Source organism: Plecotus auritus (genome assembly GCF_963455305.1).
Source record: "Plecotus auritus genome assembly, chromosome: 3".
In the NCBI taxonomy this organism is placed as follows: Eukaryota; Metazoa; Chordata; class Mammalia; order Chiroptera; family Vespertilionidae; genus Plecotus; species Plecotus auritus.
This window is the reverse complement of record NC_137772.1, coordinates 25,534,677-25,553,676: the sequence shown is the minus strand read 5'-3', so window position 1 is coordinate 25,553,676 and position 19,000 is coordinate 25,534,677. Positions and strand designations below refer to the sequence as shown.

Sequence of the window (19,000 nt, the reverse complement as noted above, 5' to 3'; positions counted from 1 at the left end):
GCAAAGCGCAGCCCCGCCCCCTGCGCAGCCTCTTCTGATTGGTTGTCAGGGGTTTGGGCGGAGCGCCGGGCTGCGCGCCCATTGGCTGCTTGGCAGCGAAGAGCGGGGCTACGGAAGAGGCCTGACCTAGCCGGGCTCGGATCCCGCTGCCCGCCGGGGCCTGTGGTTGCGGAGGCCCGGTATCTGCCACTGGGCCCGGGAAGATGGTGCTGGGTGGTTGCCCGGTGAGTTACTTACTTCTCTGCGGTCAGGCGGCCTTGCTGCTGGGGAATCTGCTTCTGCTGCATTGTGTCTCTCGGAGCCACTCGTTCAACGCTACCGCGGAGCCCCAGCTCACGTCCGCAGGCGCCGCCCAACCGGAGGTCTCCGCCGGCGCTCCGAGCTGGGAATATGGCGACCCCACCTCTCCAGTCATCCTTTGCTCTTTCCTGTAAGCTACCCAGTCGTGGAGACAGGTGGAGATGGCGATAGGGCAAGGAATAGATGGGGTGTTGTGTTGGGGGAGGAGGAGAGGAAGGATGCTTTGGGGTTTTTTCCGGACCCTCTCCACCTGAGGACCCGATAGTCAACACGCGGGAGGTAAATACCATGACAGGTTTCTCAGTCCTCTACCCGGTGCAGGGGGAAACCTTGGGTGTGGGTGACAGGTCCTTTGGAATCCCGAAAGAGGAGAACTAGGGAGGAGTGACATCATACAGCCTCCGGAAGAAGGGTAGGGTAGGAGGTTGTGCCTTCTCTGTCCTCCGTTTTACCCGAAAGAGATTCCTTCGTAGGGGCTGGTACTGTGTGAGCCACAGATGAAGTAAATTACTTGCCCCTGCCTACAAGGTACTTGGGGAGGGCGGGGAGGAAAGAAATATCCTTACCTTTACAAAACCAAGTCATTTTTTGACATCTCTTTTTAGTCAAATAAGAAAAGGCGTTTGGGAAATGCAAGGAGAACTGGGAGTCCTTTGGTCTTAATCTTGCCCCCAGAGCCTTGGGGATATTTTCCTAGAGAAGAGTTGAAGCTATGGCAGAAATAGAATCCCTGCAGAAACAGGACCAGAAACAACCCCTGCCCCCAATAAAAGGGTCATTTGGATGGATGGCTGTCTGTCTGATCTGCCCTGTTTCAGTCTAATTGACACCATCTTTTGGGGAAGAGTCAGAGCGAAATTAAACCCCAGAAAACTTGAAGAAATGTCTCTTGCCTGTTTTGATTATGTACATGTAAACAACCAATTGCAAAGACCATGTGATGATCATGATCTTACTGGTGCTTTATAGACCTGATGAATTCATAGAATGTGAAGACCCAGTGGATCATGTTGGAAATACAACTGCATCCCAGGAACTTGGTTATGGTTGTCTCAAGGTGGGTTTTTGTTTTGTTTTATAAGCAAACTCATCCAGAAATGTACAGGTCTTACCCCTGGCACCCGCCGTGGCTGGCCTGGGGCTGGGGGCAGCTCCTGGGTTGAGTGTCTGCCCCCTGGTGGTCAGTGCACATCATAGCCACTAGTCTTCCCACCGGTCCTTCTGCTGTTCGGTTGATTTGCATATTAGGCTTTTCTTATATAGGATGTCTTTGTAGGAGATTGTAGGATTCAAGGAGAAGCCTTTAGTAACAATGGCCTCTTTGAATGAAGAGAAGCTATTTGGTTCCATTAAAAATATCTCTAAAGCTAGGTGCACATTGCCTAGTCAGACTCCCAAAAACTAGTGAAATTCATGTACGTTCTCCCCATTATGGATGCGCCATTATATTTGCTGTATAATGCAAGTCAAGATACAGTCAGGTGTAACAAAATTATGGGGAAATTTTTTTTTACTTTTTTTAAAATTCCTTATTGTTTAAATTATTACGTAAGTCTCCTTTTTCCCCATTGACCTCTCCCTGGCTGCTCCCACCCCCCAGCAGATGCCCTCACCCCCCCTCCGGGAAAATATCCTTTGTACTAAATCAGACACAGAGGAATAAACCTGAAAGTGCTAAAACTAAAAAGACAGCTTATATTATAATAAAGTATAAATAAATACTCTCAATACAGTGAGATTTTTGTCCTACTGATATTTATGGATAAAAGTTTGAGTTAGCATTGTTTAGAGATCAGGTAATTTTATATATTTTAATTAAAAACTGAATTGATCCTGTCAAGGCACTCAAACTTTCACTTACCCCAGAAGTCCTAGAGGACTGGCAGTGCTCAGGTACCTGACTCCCTGGGAGAGTACATGGAATAAGCATCGTTTTTCCTACTCTCTTCCCTTGGAGAAATGCTCCAACAAAAATAGTAGTGACGCACTTAATAAGGTGCCAGTAGAAAATGTACAGCTGTGCTTACTTTTCTAGAATTCAGTTACACAAAGGGTCAGAGGTCCTGTTCTGAAATTTTTTGCTGGAATTTAAACATACTATAGATAAACTACAAATATCTGTTAATCACACCATCATGACCTAAATAAAGTCCTGAGTCAGTTCATATTCTGAGTTCTTTCCTAGTTATATTCATTTATAATATATATAAAACACACCTCTAATACAAGGTCAACTTTTTAAATACCCATTCCCAAATGCTCAGTAATATGCTCTTTTTTTCTGTAAATAAAGATTAATTGAAGCATTGTGTCCATCTGTTCTAAATGGCATTTAATGAAACTGATTATACGTTTTTAAACTTTATTATTAAAGAAGCCAGTCAAAAAAAGAAGGAAGAAAAAAAACGAGTTTATTTAAAGCAGTGTACATTTAGGATGGACTAATTTACAGTCACTTGAAGTATGTCACTAAATTCCTTGTTCTTTGACACAGCTTTACCCTAACTTCATTAGAATAGTTATCATCCTGAGTCAGCGTTTATTAACTAATATAAAGATGTATTTTGTGTTACTTGCTTTGGTGAGTTTTTTGGTTTCTTTCGTTTTGGTTGTTATTCCAGTTTGGTGGTCAGGCCTACAGTGATGTGGAACACACGTCAGTCCAGTGCAGGGCCCTGGATGGAATTGAGTGTGCCAGTCCTAGGACCTTCCTACGAGAGAATAAACCTTGTATAAAGTAAGTGTTACTTTGAATGGGGTAATTGGTAGTTGGATGGAGGTAGAGTTATTTTTTTTGTCATCTCTTGATGGGACTGTTTCTTTTACCTTAAGTGTTAAATGGGCACCAGGCTTACTACTGTGCATAATCCATGGATAGGGGCAATATAGTTATAATAGAGAGGACATAAGTTCTAAACGTCTCTTTCACCAACTACCTACGTACCTTTGGGCACCCAGAGTCTCTATCCTCTCATCGCAAAATGAAGGAGTTGGACAGAGCATCTAGCTCCAGAATTCCCATGATAGGCAGAAATCCTGTGAAAATAGCCTTAGTATTTCAGGAATAATGGTTTTATCATGAAAGGTATGGGCTTCTCTCACTGAAAATCAGTTTATCTTAAAAAGAATTAGTCTTGTTTCTGTAAGTTCTGCTTGAAGGCACAGAATTTACTTCTACCTTTTGCTAGTGAAGAGCCTATGACTGTGTTTAGTGATAATATTAGAGTAACTGCAATTGCATGTCATCACAGTATGTAAAACAGAAGTCTTTATGAAGATGTCCCTGTTTTTAGTTGTCACAAGACAGCAAAAGAAGGTACATGGAGATCAGTATTTCATTTAAGGAAGGAAGACACTTCATTAAAGAACTACATGCAGAGCTACAGCCTCAGGAAAGGAGCCTGTGTGGGGATGAGGGGGGCCCGGACTCCACTCCCACCAGGATGCCTGTGTGCTAACATGCTTGATAATTTCCTGTCCAGTCCAACTCAACATTTGTTCTTATAGGTCCTCCATATCTTAGCAATTTCACTTTTGAGACTCTAGAACGGTGATTTTCAACCATGTGCCACAGCACCCTGGTGTGCCACAAGAATTTTTAAAACATGCAATACCTGATTATTTAGTCAAGAGCACTGACCTCTTTTCCCTTAGATTTTGTCAAATAAAAACATGACAGCAGCCAACACAACAATAGACATCCAATTTGAATGAATTGAAATTATATTTATCTTTTTGTCAAATCGTTAGATTGTTGTGCTGCAGAATTTTAGTAAGCAGTCTATGTGTGCCATGAGATGAAAAAGGTTGAAAATTGCTGGTCTAGACCTACAAGAGATCTTCTTATGGAGGGGTGGGGGTGGGGCAAGGAAGTAAGAGGCCACAGAGGGACTGGCTGCATCATCTTTTCACTTTACATTAAGTGTTTTAATTTTCATGTGGTAAACATCTTCCTTTTAATTCCTTTTGTCTAGGTATACCGGACACTACTTCATAACCACTTTACTCTACTCTTTCTTCCTGGGATGTTTTGGAGTGGATCGTTTCTGTCTGGGACACACTGGCACAGCAGTAGGGAAACTATTGACACTTGGAGGACTTGGGATTTGGTGGTTTGTTGACCTTATATTACTTATTACTGGAGGGCTGATGCCAAGTGATGGCAGCAATTGGTGCACTGTTTACTAAAAAGAGCTGCTTTTATGGCACAGAGAGGCAAGTCTTTGGAATTCATCTCTACAGGCTCAAAACTCTTCCTTGATATCAGACCTGACCATTACTTGCTCTCTTTGGAGGGAATGGGATTGGTTAGGAAGATTTCTCTGGACTGTGGATTTGCAACCTAAATGTTACCTTGCTGACTAGAAATGGCAAGCAAACACTGTTGTGGGAATTAAGTTTATACCTTTTCTCATGTACAAAATATAAAAGCTAGCAACTAATTTATAAGCTGCAGAAGGGTTTCTATATTCTTCTGTACATGGCTATATCTTCAATCCTTTGGAGCAAGTGGACCCAACAGGATGAGGAAGTGAGTATTGTTAGCTTTGTGCCTTTTGTGACCCTGCGTCTCATGCACAGGAGAACTGAAGCAGAACCAGTGGAAAGCTTCAGGAAAAGTAGAAATGGCCATGAATTTTAATACACACTGAAATTCTGAATTTAAACTGCAGAATAAATTTTGCCAACCTGGAACACTGTTTGGATATTCTCAGTAGGTAGAGTGAAACTCAAAATTACATTTGTTTCACTAAAAACTAGGTGATTGAAGTAAACTACCCTATTAATAAACCCTATTGTTTCACAATTATTATGCTTAAGGGGCAATATATACATGGAAAAATATATATATACATGAAAATATTTTTTTCATTCCAATTATGGTTTGAAAGCCAACAGTATAAGATCTGTCTGGGTTAGTCTATTCTCTCAGCAGAATTTTCCTGTTGAAAAAGTAGTATTTAGCCTAACAAATGTGGCTCAGTGTGAGCATCGACCCATGAACCAAGAGGTCACGGTTTGATTCCTGGTCAGGGTACATGCCCAGGTTGCGGGCTTGATCCCCAGTATGGGGCGTGCCGAAGATAGCTGATTGATGATTCTTTATCATCATTGATGTTTCTATCTCTCCCTCTCCCTTCCTCTCTGAAATCAATAAAAAATAAAATAAAAAGTAGTATTTACCAATTTAGAGAGCCCATGTTGTAGGCTGGTAAAAAAGATTTCAAATGACTATAAAGCTGGTCTTCACAATTACGTAAGATAAGGTGAGGAGCATTGTGCTCTTGGAAAGGCAAACAGACTCTTAAAGGATATTATTACTGAGTACTGGGTGGATTTAGGATGTGATTTGTGGGGAGAAAGAGAAACAGTGCAATAAGTTGGGACCAGAAGTTCTCACTGTGGGTAACAGGAGTCAGCCATAGAGAAAGAGCCACAACCAAGCTTTCGCATTCCCAGATCACTGGGAATAGAGGAAATGCTTTGAATAATAAGTGGTTTTAAAAATTTAGTTCCAGTCCTTTTCAATCTAAGTTGCAAAGAACTGTTAAGAACAAAGTAAAGGGGGAATTTTATGGATAAGTCAAATTAAGATCCTGTTATTTGGAATAAGTTATAAATTCTAGAAACAATCAAGGTAGAACTGCTCAAAGTTTAGTTTCATAATAATTGACTTAAAGACCAAGAATCACAGTTAACTGGCTGGTGTGGCTCGGTGGTTGAGCGTCAATCTATGAACCAGAAGGTCATGGTTCAATTCCCGGTCAGGGCATAATAAAAGAACATATTTAAAAAAAAAAAAAAGAATCACAATTAAAATAACTCTGGATATGCTCTATCATTATGAAATGGCTTTCCTAAAAATTTCAGCTTTACTACTTCTGATTAATATGATCACCAACTGTGCTGATATTATTAAATGATGGCAATTATGTAAATACTAGAGGCCCGGTGCATGAAATTCATGCACGGGGAAAGAGGGGAGGGTGTCCCTCAGCCCAGCCTGCACCCTCTCCAATATGAGACCCCATGAGACCCCTAAACGGGCAGTCGGACATCCCTCTCACAATCCAGGACTGCTGGCTCCCAACTGCTCACCTGCCTGCCTTCCTGATTGCCCCTAACCGCTTCTGCCTGCCAGCCTGATCACCCCCTAACCACTCCCCTGCCAGCCTGATTGATGCCTAAATGCTCCCCTGCCAGCCTGTTTTCCCCTAACTGCCCTCCCCTGCAGGCCTGGTCCCCCCCCAACTTCCCTCCTCTGCTGGCCTGGTCACCCCTAACTGCCTCCCCAGCAGGCTTGATCGCCCCCAACTGCCCTCCCCTTCAGGCCTGGTCCCTCCCAACTGCCCTCCCCTGCTGGCCATCTTGTGGTGGCCATCTTGTGTCCACATGGGGGCAGGATCTTTGACCACATGTGGGCAGCCATCTTGTGTGTTGGAGTGATGGTCAATCTGCATATTACTCTTTTATTAGCTAGGATAGGATTAAAACAGATTATTCTGTCTTAAAAGTTCTGGACCACACTGACCCCAACCTTGTTTACAACAGTAATAATTGGTAGATTTTTATTCATAATCTCTGTACTCTAAGGCAGTGTGTTTTAAATTGTGGTCATGAAGAAACTAGACCCAGAAAAATACACAAACACATAAAATTTTACATAGGTTTTAAGGGGGTCTATTGATGTAACATTTTTTTCTAAACTCACTTGTAAGAGAAGTTCTGAAAACAAACTGAAATTTAAATCTTACCCAAAATAATATACTACCTTGGGCCACAAATTCTGCCTCATCTCACAACTTTTTTTTTAATTTTATTAAAGTTAAGTCACAAACCCCATCGAAAGCTATTTTCTTTTATTAAAAAAAAAAAAATACATTTTGGCAGTTTTCAGACTCAAATCATTAGTGTTGCCAGGAGGAAGAGCTTGGGTAAAAAGGTAAAGTTTTTAATTTATTGAAGTATCTATTTTGTAGAAGTCCTCTTGTCAGAAAAGCTATTGGAGACCAAAGTTGTTTCCACTGCTAGAGTGATAACTTGAAAGTCTTTAATAAGCTTCTGTGACAATCCATAATTGCCAGTTTCGTTTTGACTTATAACTGATATCCATCCGCTGTATCCATAAACGCTGGCCAAATGTGATGCAACCCGAAAAACTGATTGTGTAAGGGAAGAGTATTAAAAATTTGATTTTCTTTGTATTCAGGTTGTTTCTTAATATTTGGAAGATAGATCTGTGTGTGTGTGTGTGTGTGTGTGTGTGTGTGTGTGTGTCAGTTTGTGGCTATAGGGAAGTTTAACAATACTAAAGTGTCCTTCTGTCAAGGTTAAATTAGAAACTGCCTTTTTTTCAGTTGTTCCTATCTTTAAATAAAATTTTCTCAGCTTCCCAGACTTCCTGGCACCACATCCTTCTTCCACTTGCTTAGTAAAGCTTCTTAGCGGTACACCCCCAATCTAATAGTTCCCAAGTGTGTGCGTGCGTGTGTGCATATGCGGACTTAAGCATTCATTTTCCTTTATAAGAAAGATCCTAAAACCCCTAGCCATCTTTGGCACATCTTCAATACAAACCAGGTAATATAACTTGGGTTTTGTTGGATAATTTATCTTTAAATCAAGGTACTTAATCAATTATTTCAGGTGTGATTGTCAGGATCAAAGTTTGACTTCCCCGACGAACCATCATGGAGAGGGAATCATTGTCCTTAACCGCTTCAATAACATCGGTTGTGGTAGTAACGGGTTGCCCATTTATGCTGACAATTACATCGTGGTCTCTCAACCCAGAGCTTGGAGGGGAGAAAAAAAGGAGCATGAAACTCTAAGAGTTTTACTTATCCCAGCTAGAATTTAATGTCTATCTCTTAAGGTACTACTATTTTGCTGGTAGTAAACATACCAACCGGGAAACCAGAAATAGCCTCAATCCTTTCTAAGGATTGCTGTGAAATCATCTTGAAGACAACAATCCTATTTACCTTCATAAAATTAATATTCTACCACAATCAATCATGTGTAAGAGGTTTACTCCTCCCATATTTTGGATATGCTGTGAAATCATCTTGAAGACAACAATCCTATTTACCTTCATAAAATTAATATTCTACCACAATCAATCATGTGTAAGAGGTTTACTCCTCCCATATGTTGGATTTGGTTTGGAATAGGAGTTTAGCTTTTCATTTCTATAAATCTCTGACCTCTGTTAACCTGAAGCATACTCACATTCTTATGAGCAAACATGAAAAGCCCAGTCTGTGTGTTTTTTCCCCAGACAGCTACAGATGAGTTTGATTTTGACAGCCCACTTACCCATTTTCAACCATAGTTTGAAAATTAATCAAACTATGTCACCATAGTCAAAAACTAATCACCCTTCCAAGTCTAAATATGTAAGGCTCTGATTCTAGACTCCTTTTCCCCAAAGTTGTGATTGTATGCAGTCTCCTACATAGTTGTTTCACATAAAATGTATATCTTAGAAACAAACCACCTCCAACATGCAATAAATACATAGCTATGCTGTTGTCTTAAAGCCAAAAAGAAGCTGGAAGAGGGACATAAAATTAAATGACTTCAGGAGAAGCAGGAGTAATAGGATTACCAAGATATGTGGAATTTATGAAAAAAATAGGAGAAATTTAAAGCAAGAGGATGTGAGGAGAAGTTTGAAGGTAGAGCTACAAGCATGGAAAGCCTTTAGGACAAGGTTACTTTGGAAGGTGACTGGTACAGTGCACAAAGGAAGAACTCAATTCATGGTAGTTCTGTGAGTGGAAAAAAGAAACCTGCAAATTATGGCTGAGCCATAATTTGAGGCCCAGACAGGATAAATGTCCCACCGCTTGTAAAAGGCTAGGATTTGATCCCTGGTCTTCAGACTTGAAAACCCATCTTCTTGCCACTTGATTAGTCTGCCTCTCAGAAGCAAGAAGAGAAGCCACAAAAGCAGGATAATATAGAGGTTAACTTGGGTTCCACATCCCTGCTGTCTGACTTACTGTGTAACTCTCACCTTGAACTCTCTCTGCCACAGCTGTGTCCTCTGTAAAATAATACCTATATCATAAGACTACTGCGGGCTCAAACCAAGCATGTAAAAAATATTAAATGATGCCTGACATATATTAAGTGGTTAATAAATGCCAGCTGTTATCATAATTATTATTATTACTAGAGGCCCAGTGCACGAAATTTGTACATGGGGTGGGGGGGGTCCCTCAGCCTGGCCTGCATCCTCTCCAATCCAGGACCCCTCGGGGGACATCCCTCTTGCAATCCGGGACCACTGCTCCTAATCACTCACCTGCCTGCCTGCCTGATCACCCCATAACCTCCTCTGCCTGCCAGCCTGATCACCCCTAACTGCCCTCCCTTGCTGGCCTGATTGCACCCAAGTGCCCTCCTCTGCCGGCCTGATCACCCCTTAACTGCCCTCCCCTGCAGGCCTGATCGTCCCCTTACTGCTCCCCCCTGCTGGCCTAATCACCCCTAAATGCCTCTGCCTCAGCCTCTGCCACTGTGGCTTTGTCTGGAAGAACATCCGAAAGATATCCGGAAGATGTCCGGTTTAATTAGCATATTACCCTTTTATTAGTATAGATTAGATATAAGTGGATGGAGTCAACAGATTTCTGGTTCAGCAGTGACATTAAGCAAGCAGTAATTCCCACATTTTAATGTGCATCCAAATCAAGGAGATCCTGTTTAACATGGCAGTTTCTGATTCAGTGGTAGGCCTGTCATTCTGCATTTCCCAAAAGCCCCAGCTGATGCTAATGCAGCTGGACTACAGACCACATCCTGAGTAGCAAGGCCTTGGAGAGCTGAAAGAAATAGCTCTGGCCTTGAACCAGAAGTTAAAAATAAGGATTGGGATGAGGCGGGGCAGGGGAGGCAGGAACTAAGAAAGTCTAGAAAAGCCTGTGACAAGCCAAGTTTAGTAACATGAGACCTAACACTTAGCTATTCAGAACAGGTAGTACCCGAGGGTTTCTTGCCCCCTACTAAAAGCATTGCCGTAATCTAAACAGATTATTGAGCTCTTGAAAAACAAATACAGTGAGAGAGAGATACTGAAGAAGCTTAAGAGGGAGACCCAGGAGAGTAATTGTTGCACAAGCCACCTCTGCTCTTAGTAGTTAGTGTTAATGTTCTACACAACAGTCTGGAAAGCTACTCTAACCTTTGCTTGATTTATTTCTTTGTTTGCTTATTTGTTTATTTACTTAGTGCTGCCATCTGATACTGTCATCCAGAGTTCAAAGACAAAAGTATTTTAAATTACCTAAAGTATGTTCCTAAACTTTTGATCCTTTGGATTCTTCTGATTCTTAATAACTAAGGTATTGAAAGGGCAGACTTGGGGATCCTAGCAAAATTAATTTAGACTTAGGCTATTAACTCATATCATGCATTCTTGGCTTAAAGAGAACCATCACCTTCCAAAAAAAAAAGCCCTTAGAGTACACAAGTCTAAATCAGCATGACTATCTACATGTCATATGTAGTTTTAAATTTTCTGGTAACCACATTTTTTTTTTTTCAAAAAATTTTAAACAGATGAAACCAATTTTAGTAATATATCTTATTTAACTCAATATATCTAAACTATCATTTTAACATGTAATATTTTAATTATTAATATGGATTTTACACTCTGTTTTAAGTCTTTGAAATCCACTAGAAATAATGCTCAACTATAATATCTTATAAATGCAATGATTACAGTACAAGGCAGTTTTTCCCCTCTCCCCCCCCCCAAAAAAAAATGGTGTGTTTCATGGAAAAATATTTTACATGCTTCTAGTTTATTTATTTAAATAAATTAAAATTAAATAAAATTTAAAATTCAGTCCATTGGTCATACCAGCCACATTTCAAGTTTTCAATAGCCACGTGTGGGCAGGGGCCACTGTGCTGGACAGCCTAAATCTAAATCCTACACATTTGCCACAGCACACATCTAGCGAGAACAAAGGAGGCTGGGCAAAGGCCTGGGTTTCTCTTACCTTTCAGCAGCTGTTCCCTGAATCACCTCATATACAAAAACCCCAGAACTCACAACAGGGAAATCTGGATCTTGCCTTTTCATTTCTCGAAGAAGGCTAAGGAAAGTGAGAAGATATTTCCCATAAGTTTAAGAAGCATAGCGAATTGATCTCTGGAGCCCCAGGCAAAGCCTCTGAATGAATCTCAGTAAATATTCTACCTGCTCTCTCAAGGCTCAGAGTGGCCAGAGAGGATTCCATCAAGCAGGTTGCCGGAAACTAATTCCAGCAGGTCATAAATGCAAGAAGTTCATCAAAAGGTTGGTGGACCTTGAGCCTTCAGCAAGGGCTGGAAAATACATATTATTGCCTGCTGGAAGTGGCTAAGGGCATTTGCCCAAACTTGAAAAGGATGCATAAATGATTGCTTGCTGCCAGACAGCTGAGGGCATTTTAATCTACATGTTATTGCCTCCTGCTGGCCAAACACCTGAACAGCTGTCCTCCAATCTGACAATGGATTCTGTGTACTAAACCTTGCCTTTGATATGTATCTACCTTGCTTTAGGACAATTTGTGTTAATAAAAAGCAAGGGATCCAGAGAGACAGGAGGACTTGGTTTCTTTAGCTAAGTCTCATCTGGCTCCCCAAAATTATGTTTCGTCTCTGGACTCTTGATTAATTTACCACAGCCCTTCTCCAGATTCCTGAACCCTTCTAGATGCTGAACAAGACCCCCGGCAGCAGGTCACACTTATTCTTCCCCAGGTGTGCTCTGATTCTCTATGACAAAGCCTAGAACCTTTGGACGTTATAAAATATAGGCACGTGAAAGAAACTGAAAGGTACAGTGAGTGCTGGTGCATCAGTAGAGCCTATGACCACAAGAGTACCCAGCTGTAATCCTAACACTTTAGTTTCCCTGGCAAGACTGTCCAGCTATGGCTCTTGCTTCTGAAAATGACCCAGACGTATTCAAACCCACACTTACTTCATAGTGAGGGGCAGCATTCGCAGACCCAGATATTTCCTTTGTGAAAAAGCCTTTCCTGGAAAGGAAAATTATGATGTGTTACCAATAACAAAACTTCTCTCCTTTCAGTGATCTTAAAAGACACCAGAGTCACAGAATATCCTTCCATCATAGCTGCCCTCTCAGGCGGTGCCTCAGAGAACCTTCGTCATTAGTACAGAGCGTCCTCCCACCCACCTCCCCACCTCTGCCCCTCAGGTTTCCTTTCCACAATAGTTCAATCCAAATGTTTCTGGGTACAACCTATGCCTGGTTTTGTGCCTAGTCCTTATATTACTGCCCGAACCGCCATTAGAGAAACTGGGTACCAGTGACAGTATTCAACAGAACCATCTCCACAGTAGACTGAGTGCTCCCAAAAACAACAAGGGGAAGAAAAAGTCCTCGCTCCCCTTACCTTTCAACTGGCGCTCATGGAATTCCGCCAAGAACTCTCGAATTCGATCGGAGGGGATTGCAAAGGAGATTCCCGCGGTCACCTTCAGTGTATTTATGCCAATCACATCACCATCCTGGCAGGGGAGGAGATGTCATTCAGTCACCAAGTTGTGCAAACTGAACAAAGAGGGAGTGGAGTGAGTCACTTAGGGCCAGGGTACAGAGGGGCTAGCAGAAAAGTGGGCTTCTTCAGTCCAGATCAACAGATGGTACCTTAGAGGGTGACCTGTAGTAGGATAGTAGAGGGGACCTACATGTGCAAATTCCTGTGGAGGAGTTTTTTTGTTTGTTTTTTTAATCTCAGCCCTAACCGGTTTGGCTCAGTGGATAGAGCCTCGGCCTGTGGACTGAAGGGTCCCAGGTTCGATTCCGGTCAAGGGCATGTACCTTGGTTGGGGGCACATCCCCAGTAGGGGGTGTGCAGGAGGCAGCTGATCCATGTTTCTCTCTCATCGATGTTTCTAACTCTCTATCCCTCTCCCTTCCTCTCTGTAAAAATCGATAAAATGTATTTTTTTAAAAATCTTGAGCTCATTTTTCCTTCGCCAAATTACTCTGATTTTATTTATATTTTTAACATGTCTTAATTGATTTTAGAGAGAAGAAGGGAGAGGGGTAGAGAGAAACATTGATCAGCCAAAACCGGTTTGGCTCAGTGGATAGAGCATCGGCCTGCGGACTCAAGGGTCCCAGGTTCGATTCCTGTCAAGGGCATGTACCTTGGTTGCGGGCACATCCCCAGTAGGGGGCGTGCAAGAGGCAGCTGATCGATGTTTCTCTCTCATCGATGTTTCTAACTCTCTATCCTTCTCCCTTCCTCTCTTCCTCTCTGTAAAAAATCAATAAAATATATTAAAAAAAAAAAAGAAAGAAACATTGATCAGTTGCCTCCTGCATGCTTCCTATTGGGGGTCAAGTCCACAACCCGAGCATGTGCCCTGACTAGGAATCCAACCAGTGACCACTCGGTTCATGGGTTGATGATCAACCACTGAGCTACACCAGCCGGGCTGAATTACATTGATTTTAAGGGTGAACCACAGTTTGTTATTTGACCCAAAGAAGAGAACAAGGAGTATTTGCCTTTTCATTCCTTAAATGAAACTAAAAATAAACATGGCAAAGGCAAAAAGCTGTTAGATTTTCAGCAACACTTCAATGAAACAATCCATAACAATCAGTAAATTGACTTTAGGAACAAAGCTCTACTAAACCAAGGCTATGAAGTGAGAAATACTTTCCTCTTTGTGCACTTCATCATCCTCTAGCCTTTGTTAGGTAATGGAAAGGATAAAACGTCATATTATTTAATTTAATATTTAATACTATTAAGAGACAGATTATAATTCAGTAGGTCTGGAGTGTGGTCTGAAATTCTAGTAAACTCATTGTCCACTGGAGAAAGAAGGCACAAAAAATTGTATGCAGTGTTATGAGTAAAAAACCGCTCAATAATGTCACACACAATTCATCCTCCTACAAGTCATTGTAATATGTAAAGGTGAACCAAAATGAATCCGCTCAAAAACTCAGAGAGCGTGGTCACAGGCTGCGCCAATGAGCACTGCACTCTGTTCTCACAGGTATTTGAGCGACTAGAAACGCTGGCATTTCCACTAGAGAGACTGAATGATTTTAATAATTAACTACATGACAGAACAATGGATTCATGGTGTGGCTTTTCTGTCATCTATAAGTGGGTCAAGACTAAACCTGGACAGACCACATCCTGAAATTAGCATTTTGGGATGAGAGACAGTTCTTCATATGCGGCAGCAGGGAGTCTTCAGGGATATACATTACATAGTACAATTGGTCATTTGACATAAATCTGGGTTTAGCACCCAGGACTTTTGTTAACTGTCCAATGAAAACAGAAAGCGTGTTGAAGAGATATAATGTGTAAGCAAACCCTGGCTCTCCTGGTTGGGTGAGATCACACACCAAGATGACAAATCCATTGTAGATCTTAAGTTGTCCTGACCATTTGCTTAAGATGCAGTCATAGAAAAGCATCAAACCACAGATCTCTACGCTAGGATTAGTCTGCACCATGCCATCTGTCAAGCCTTTACAAGGAAGAGCATGAAGCAGCAAGGAAAGTGGCCACTTACCAAGTTCACCAGAGGCCCCCCAGAATTTCCGTGCTGGAGACAGAATTTGAAAAAACCGTCAGTACTTTTCTCCTTGTCAACTATTCATAGTTCCTAAACAGATTTACCCAAAACAGCCCACTCTAGTGAGCTCCTGTTCCCCCAAGGCAGGCAAAGTTGTCCCCCCAACATCATCAATACTGGAGTCATGCAGATAAAGAACAACAGCAAGAGGATCCCCACTTCCTACGGCAGTGGGAAGACCCTAACAGGCCACCTCTGGGACAGACCCTACAGGCCACCCAATATCATGGATGCCAGTTATCGTATCAAACAGGCTGAAGTCTAACAATATGGCATTCCATCCCTCTCATAAGGATCTAACTGAACTCGGGACACCCCTGAAAGGCCGAAGGGAAAGGAGGCACTCTGAAGTGTTCTCCCCACTGCACCTCCAGTACGTAGCCCATGGGCTCACAATGGCCCTCCCAAGTGACTTACATTTATTATGGCATCAGTCTGGATATAGTCCATGTCTGAATCCTCCAGCCCCAGTTCTTTGCCCCCTCGCTGTGTAGTGCTGACAATTCCTGCAGTCACTGTGTTCTGCAGAGAAAATGGGCTGCCCAAGGCCACCACAAACTCTCCGGCCCGCAGGTCAGATGACTTTCCCAGCAGCAGTACAGGAAGGTCAGTCTGCACATGGGCAAGAAGGGATGGGGAAGACAATCAAGAATAGAATCAACCGGTGTTTGTGTACAGCACATACAGGACACAGTCTTTGTCATTTGGCATTTATAATCCAAGAATCACCCACCCAAACTCTCACGTGTTAAGATGATTGGGGTCATCTCTAAAACCTAAAAGTATTGCTTTGTATAAGTTACTATAAATGAGCCAGAAGTGAAGTAACTGATGTACATAAACTGACATTAGCAATTTACTTAGCCCAGGTCCAGCTCAAAAGTTGACAGTCAAAATTAACTGGCCACAAACCAAGCTGAGCACCCAGAGCAGTTCCTCTCAAATTTTAATATGCACACGAATCACCTGGGGATCTTAAGAAAATGCAGATTCTAATTCAGTAGGCCTGGCTGTGGTCTGAGATTCTGCATTTCCAAAAAATTCTTAGATGGTGTCAATACTGCTGGAGTGCAGACTACACTTGGTGTAACGGAAACTCAAAGTATTCTTTAGCAGCTCTGAATTCACTGTGATCATTCATGCTACTCTAAGACTACTCTAAGAGAAGTACGTTTCCCAGAAGTAGCATCTGTTGAAGAGGCAGTGAAGGAGAAGAAGAAAAAAAAAGACTGCTGGATAATTAATCAAAATTGTTAGGGATATACAGACTGGCATGGAAGAAAATAAACAGGAGGGCTAGAAGGGGTCAATGGGAGGAAAAGGGGGACATATGTAATATTTTCATCAATAAAGATTTTTAAAAATTAAAAAAGAGAGAGAATAGCCAAAACCAGTTTGGCTCAGTAGATAGAGCGTCGGCCTGCGGACTGAAAGGTCCCGGGTTTGATTCCGGTCAGGGGCATGTACCTTGGTTGCGGGCACATCCTCAGTGGGAGGTGTGCAGGAGGCAGCTGATTGATGTTTCTCTCTCATCGATGTTTCTAGCTCTCTATCTCTCTCCCTTCCTCTCTGTAAAATATCAATAAAATATATTTTTTTAAAAAAAGAGAGAATAGAAGAGGGACTAAAAAAAAGGAAATTAGAAAATAGCATATACTAGGTGAAAAAATGTGTTGTAGGTGGAAGGGGGGTGGAGAAGAAAACATGAGCAAATTAATAAAAACTCCCAACTACGCAGACTCTGATTTAGACCTCACATACTCACCTTTGGCTCAATCTTAATCAGTGCAAGATCCAGTTTATGGTCAATGTCCTTGACAGTGGCTTCATACTGGACCCCACTCTGGAGCTCCGCCTGGATTCGCTGCCGGTTGGTGAGGACATGGGCATTGGTAACGATGAGCCCATCCTCAGACACTATGAACCCAGAGCCACTGGATACAGGAATATCCTTGCCGCTGAGCGGTGACCTGTCTCGGTAAGACAACAGCACAAGGAGAGGGCAGGAGAGTCAGGGGATGCACCACAGTCTGGAAACACAGGAACCTCACATTTATCAGCATACCTCCAGCACAGTTTCCCCAGACACTTTCCTTTTCCCTGTGTTTTCATTTTCTCCAGGTGGAATTGGAGTCTGCATGTTCAGTGGCCTGGTCATCTGATGTGAATCCCACTGAGAGCTGATTCCAACTCTCCTTTTCCAGGGACACTCCCTCTTCAGAGCTGATCAGAGCAACAACCCTCTGCTTCAAATAGGTCTAACCCCATGGTCGGCAAACTGCAGCTCGCGAGCCACATGCAGCTCTTTGGCCCCTTGAGTGTGGCTCTTCCATAAAATACCACGGCCTGGGCGAGCCTATTTTGAAGAAGTGGCGTTAGAAGAAGTTTAAGTTTAAAAAATTTGGCTCTCAAAAGAAATTTCAATCGTTGTACTGTTGATATTTGGCTCTGTTGAGTAATGAGTTTGCCGACCACTGGTCTAAGCTAATCACAATACTGTGGTCAAGAGTGGACCTAGTGCCAGATCATCAGGGCCCAGGCAGGGAGGGAGCCCAGGAAGGCTGGTTCCTGTTTAGGTTCCACCATTAACTGGCCTTGGACAGAGGATTTCCCTCCACAACAAGGAGGGGGCTGAGCAAGATCATTCAGATGCTTTCTACCTCTTGCACCTGACCTTCAATTTTGTCTGGCAGATGAGGGAGAGAGAAACCCTGGCCACCTAAGTGCGCAGGAGTACCCAGATTTGGGAGTCAGAACCGTATCCCTTCAGGACCTTCACCAGGTTACTGGACGCTTTGAGCCTCTCAGTAGCGCGGAAGAGGAGCGGAAAGTCAGCGGGGAGTGGGCGGCCCCCTCCAGCCTCCTTTACCTCCGAAATAGCTGCAAGTGAACCACAGATGGCGCCACCTTCTCAACCACCTCTGCGATGAAGTTGTAGTTGCTCCTGAGCCAGCCTGCGCTTCTGGTCCCTGTGAAGAAATGCTCCATTATTGGGGGCGATGGGACCCTCGCCTCCTGGTCCTCTATGGGGTCCGATCTAAATCTCTCAGTCTCTCCCCTGCGTCTCTCTCCACCTTTCCTCCCTCCCCTTCCTCTCTTCAGTCTCCCCCGTCCTGTATCCTGTGGTCCCACTCCCATAAGGATGAGCCTGGAGGGAACTAGGCCCGTCACCCCGGTAAGGGAGAAAAAAAATGAGAAGGGAAGAGGACATTTAACAGGTGTGGGGAGGAAACTGGGGGGGGGGGGGGCACATGGGGACCCGTAAAGAGACACCCCAGGAGGGAAGAAAATCGGGAGCAAGAAGTGGAATCCCCAAGGCCAATGGAGCAGGGGAGAACCCGTGGAGAGCTACGCGATTCAAATACGCTCCTTAAGAAAGTTTCAAGAGAGCACAGGGCCTGGCACCCACCTCGATCCCTGCAGTCCCCCTTCAGCACCGGCAGCGCCGGGAGCGCACCACGGCGGCGCGCGGCGCGGTTCTCGGCACGGAGCGCGCACAGGCTGGGGTAGGTTCGCCCATCGCTGCCGCACACGGCCGCCCCCGTCGCCGGGCAGCCGCAGGTGCCCAGCCGGGTGCCACCCAGACGCCGGGGGCGGAACGACCCGCTGCACTGCAGCCCAGCGGCACAGGGCCGGCCGAGCGCCCCGCCGCAGACCTCGCCCTCGGCCGCGGGGCACACGCGGCAGCAGCGGCAGCGGTCCTGCACCGGCGTGGCCCCCGAGGAGCAGGTGGGCAGCGGGGGGCAGCGCATTGGCTCGCAGACCGCGGGGCAGAACGGAGAGGGCCAGGTCCTCTGAGCTTCCACCCTGGGATCGGGCACCGGGGGCAGCAGCAGCCACAGCAGGAGGAATTGTCCCAGCCCAGCTGGTTGAAGCAAAGGTCTAACCATGCTGCTCCCTTCTTCCTCCCACTTTTCCAATGACTTGACTCTGGACCCGCAACCACTTTTAAATGAGCAACACTCTCCCGGCCAGGGTGCCGCCTCCAGCAGTCCCAGACTTTAAGGGGCAGAGCCTGGCAGACCTCTCCATATACACACCCATACATATTCCC

At 43.9% G+C, this 19,000-nt stretch overlaps 2 protein-coding genes across 2 annotated transcripts; one reads left to right on the top strand and one right to left on the bottom strand.

Annotated features, from left to right (window-relative positions):
* The first annotated feature begins 94 nt into the window (after positions 1–94).
* Positions 95–7,503, top strand: TM2D2 (TM2 domain containing 2). Its single transcript, XM_080661477.1, has 4 exons — positions 95–430; positions 1,270–1,357; positions 2,922–3,037; positions 4,275–7,503. Exons 1-4 carry the CDS (start codon positions 204–206, stop codon positions 4,486–4,488), a joined length of 645 nt encoding a protein of 214 aa, XP_080517603.1. The 5' UTR covers positions 95–203; the 3' UTR covers positions 4,489–7,503.
* Positions 7,167–18,836, bottom strand: HTRA4 (HtrA serine peptidase 4; the record flags this gene model as incomplete). Its single annotated transcript, XM_080661476.1, has 9 exons — positions 7,167–8,096; positions 11,319–11,414; positions 12,290–12,347; positions 12,729–12,843; positions 14,884–14,916; positions 15,364–15,558; positions 16,712–16,916; positions 17,816–17,915; positions 18,356–18,836. The coding sequence occupies 9 exons, from the start codon at positions 18,834–18,836 to the stop codon at positions 7,931–7,933; spliced, it is 1,449 nt and encodes a 482-aa protein (XP_080517602.1). The 3' UTR covers positions 7,167–7,930.
* Between the last annotated feature and the right edge of the window lie 164 nt (positions 18,837–19,000).

What these genes read in the sequence shown, in the direction of transcription:
- TM2D2 (XM_080661477.1), top strand. Translation starts at nt 204, where the DNA reads ATGGTGCTGGGTGGTTGCCCGGTGAGTTACTTACTTCTCTGCGGTCAG. An exon ending in GTCATCCTTTGCTCTTTCCT is followed by an intron (nt 431 to 1,269) that starts GTAAGCTACCCA and finishes GGTGCTTTATAG; the next exon opens with ACCTGATGAATTCATAGAAT. An exon ending in TTGGTTATGGTTGTCTCAAG is followed by an intron (nt 1,358 to 2,921) that starts GTGGGTTTTTGT and finishes TTGTTATTCCAG; the next exon opens with TTTGGTGGTCAGGCCTACAG.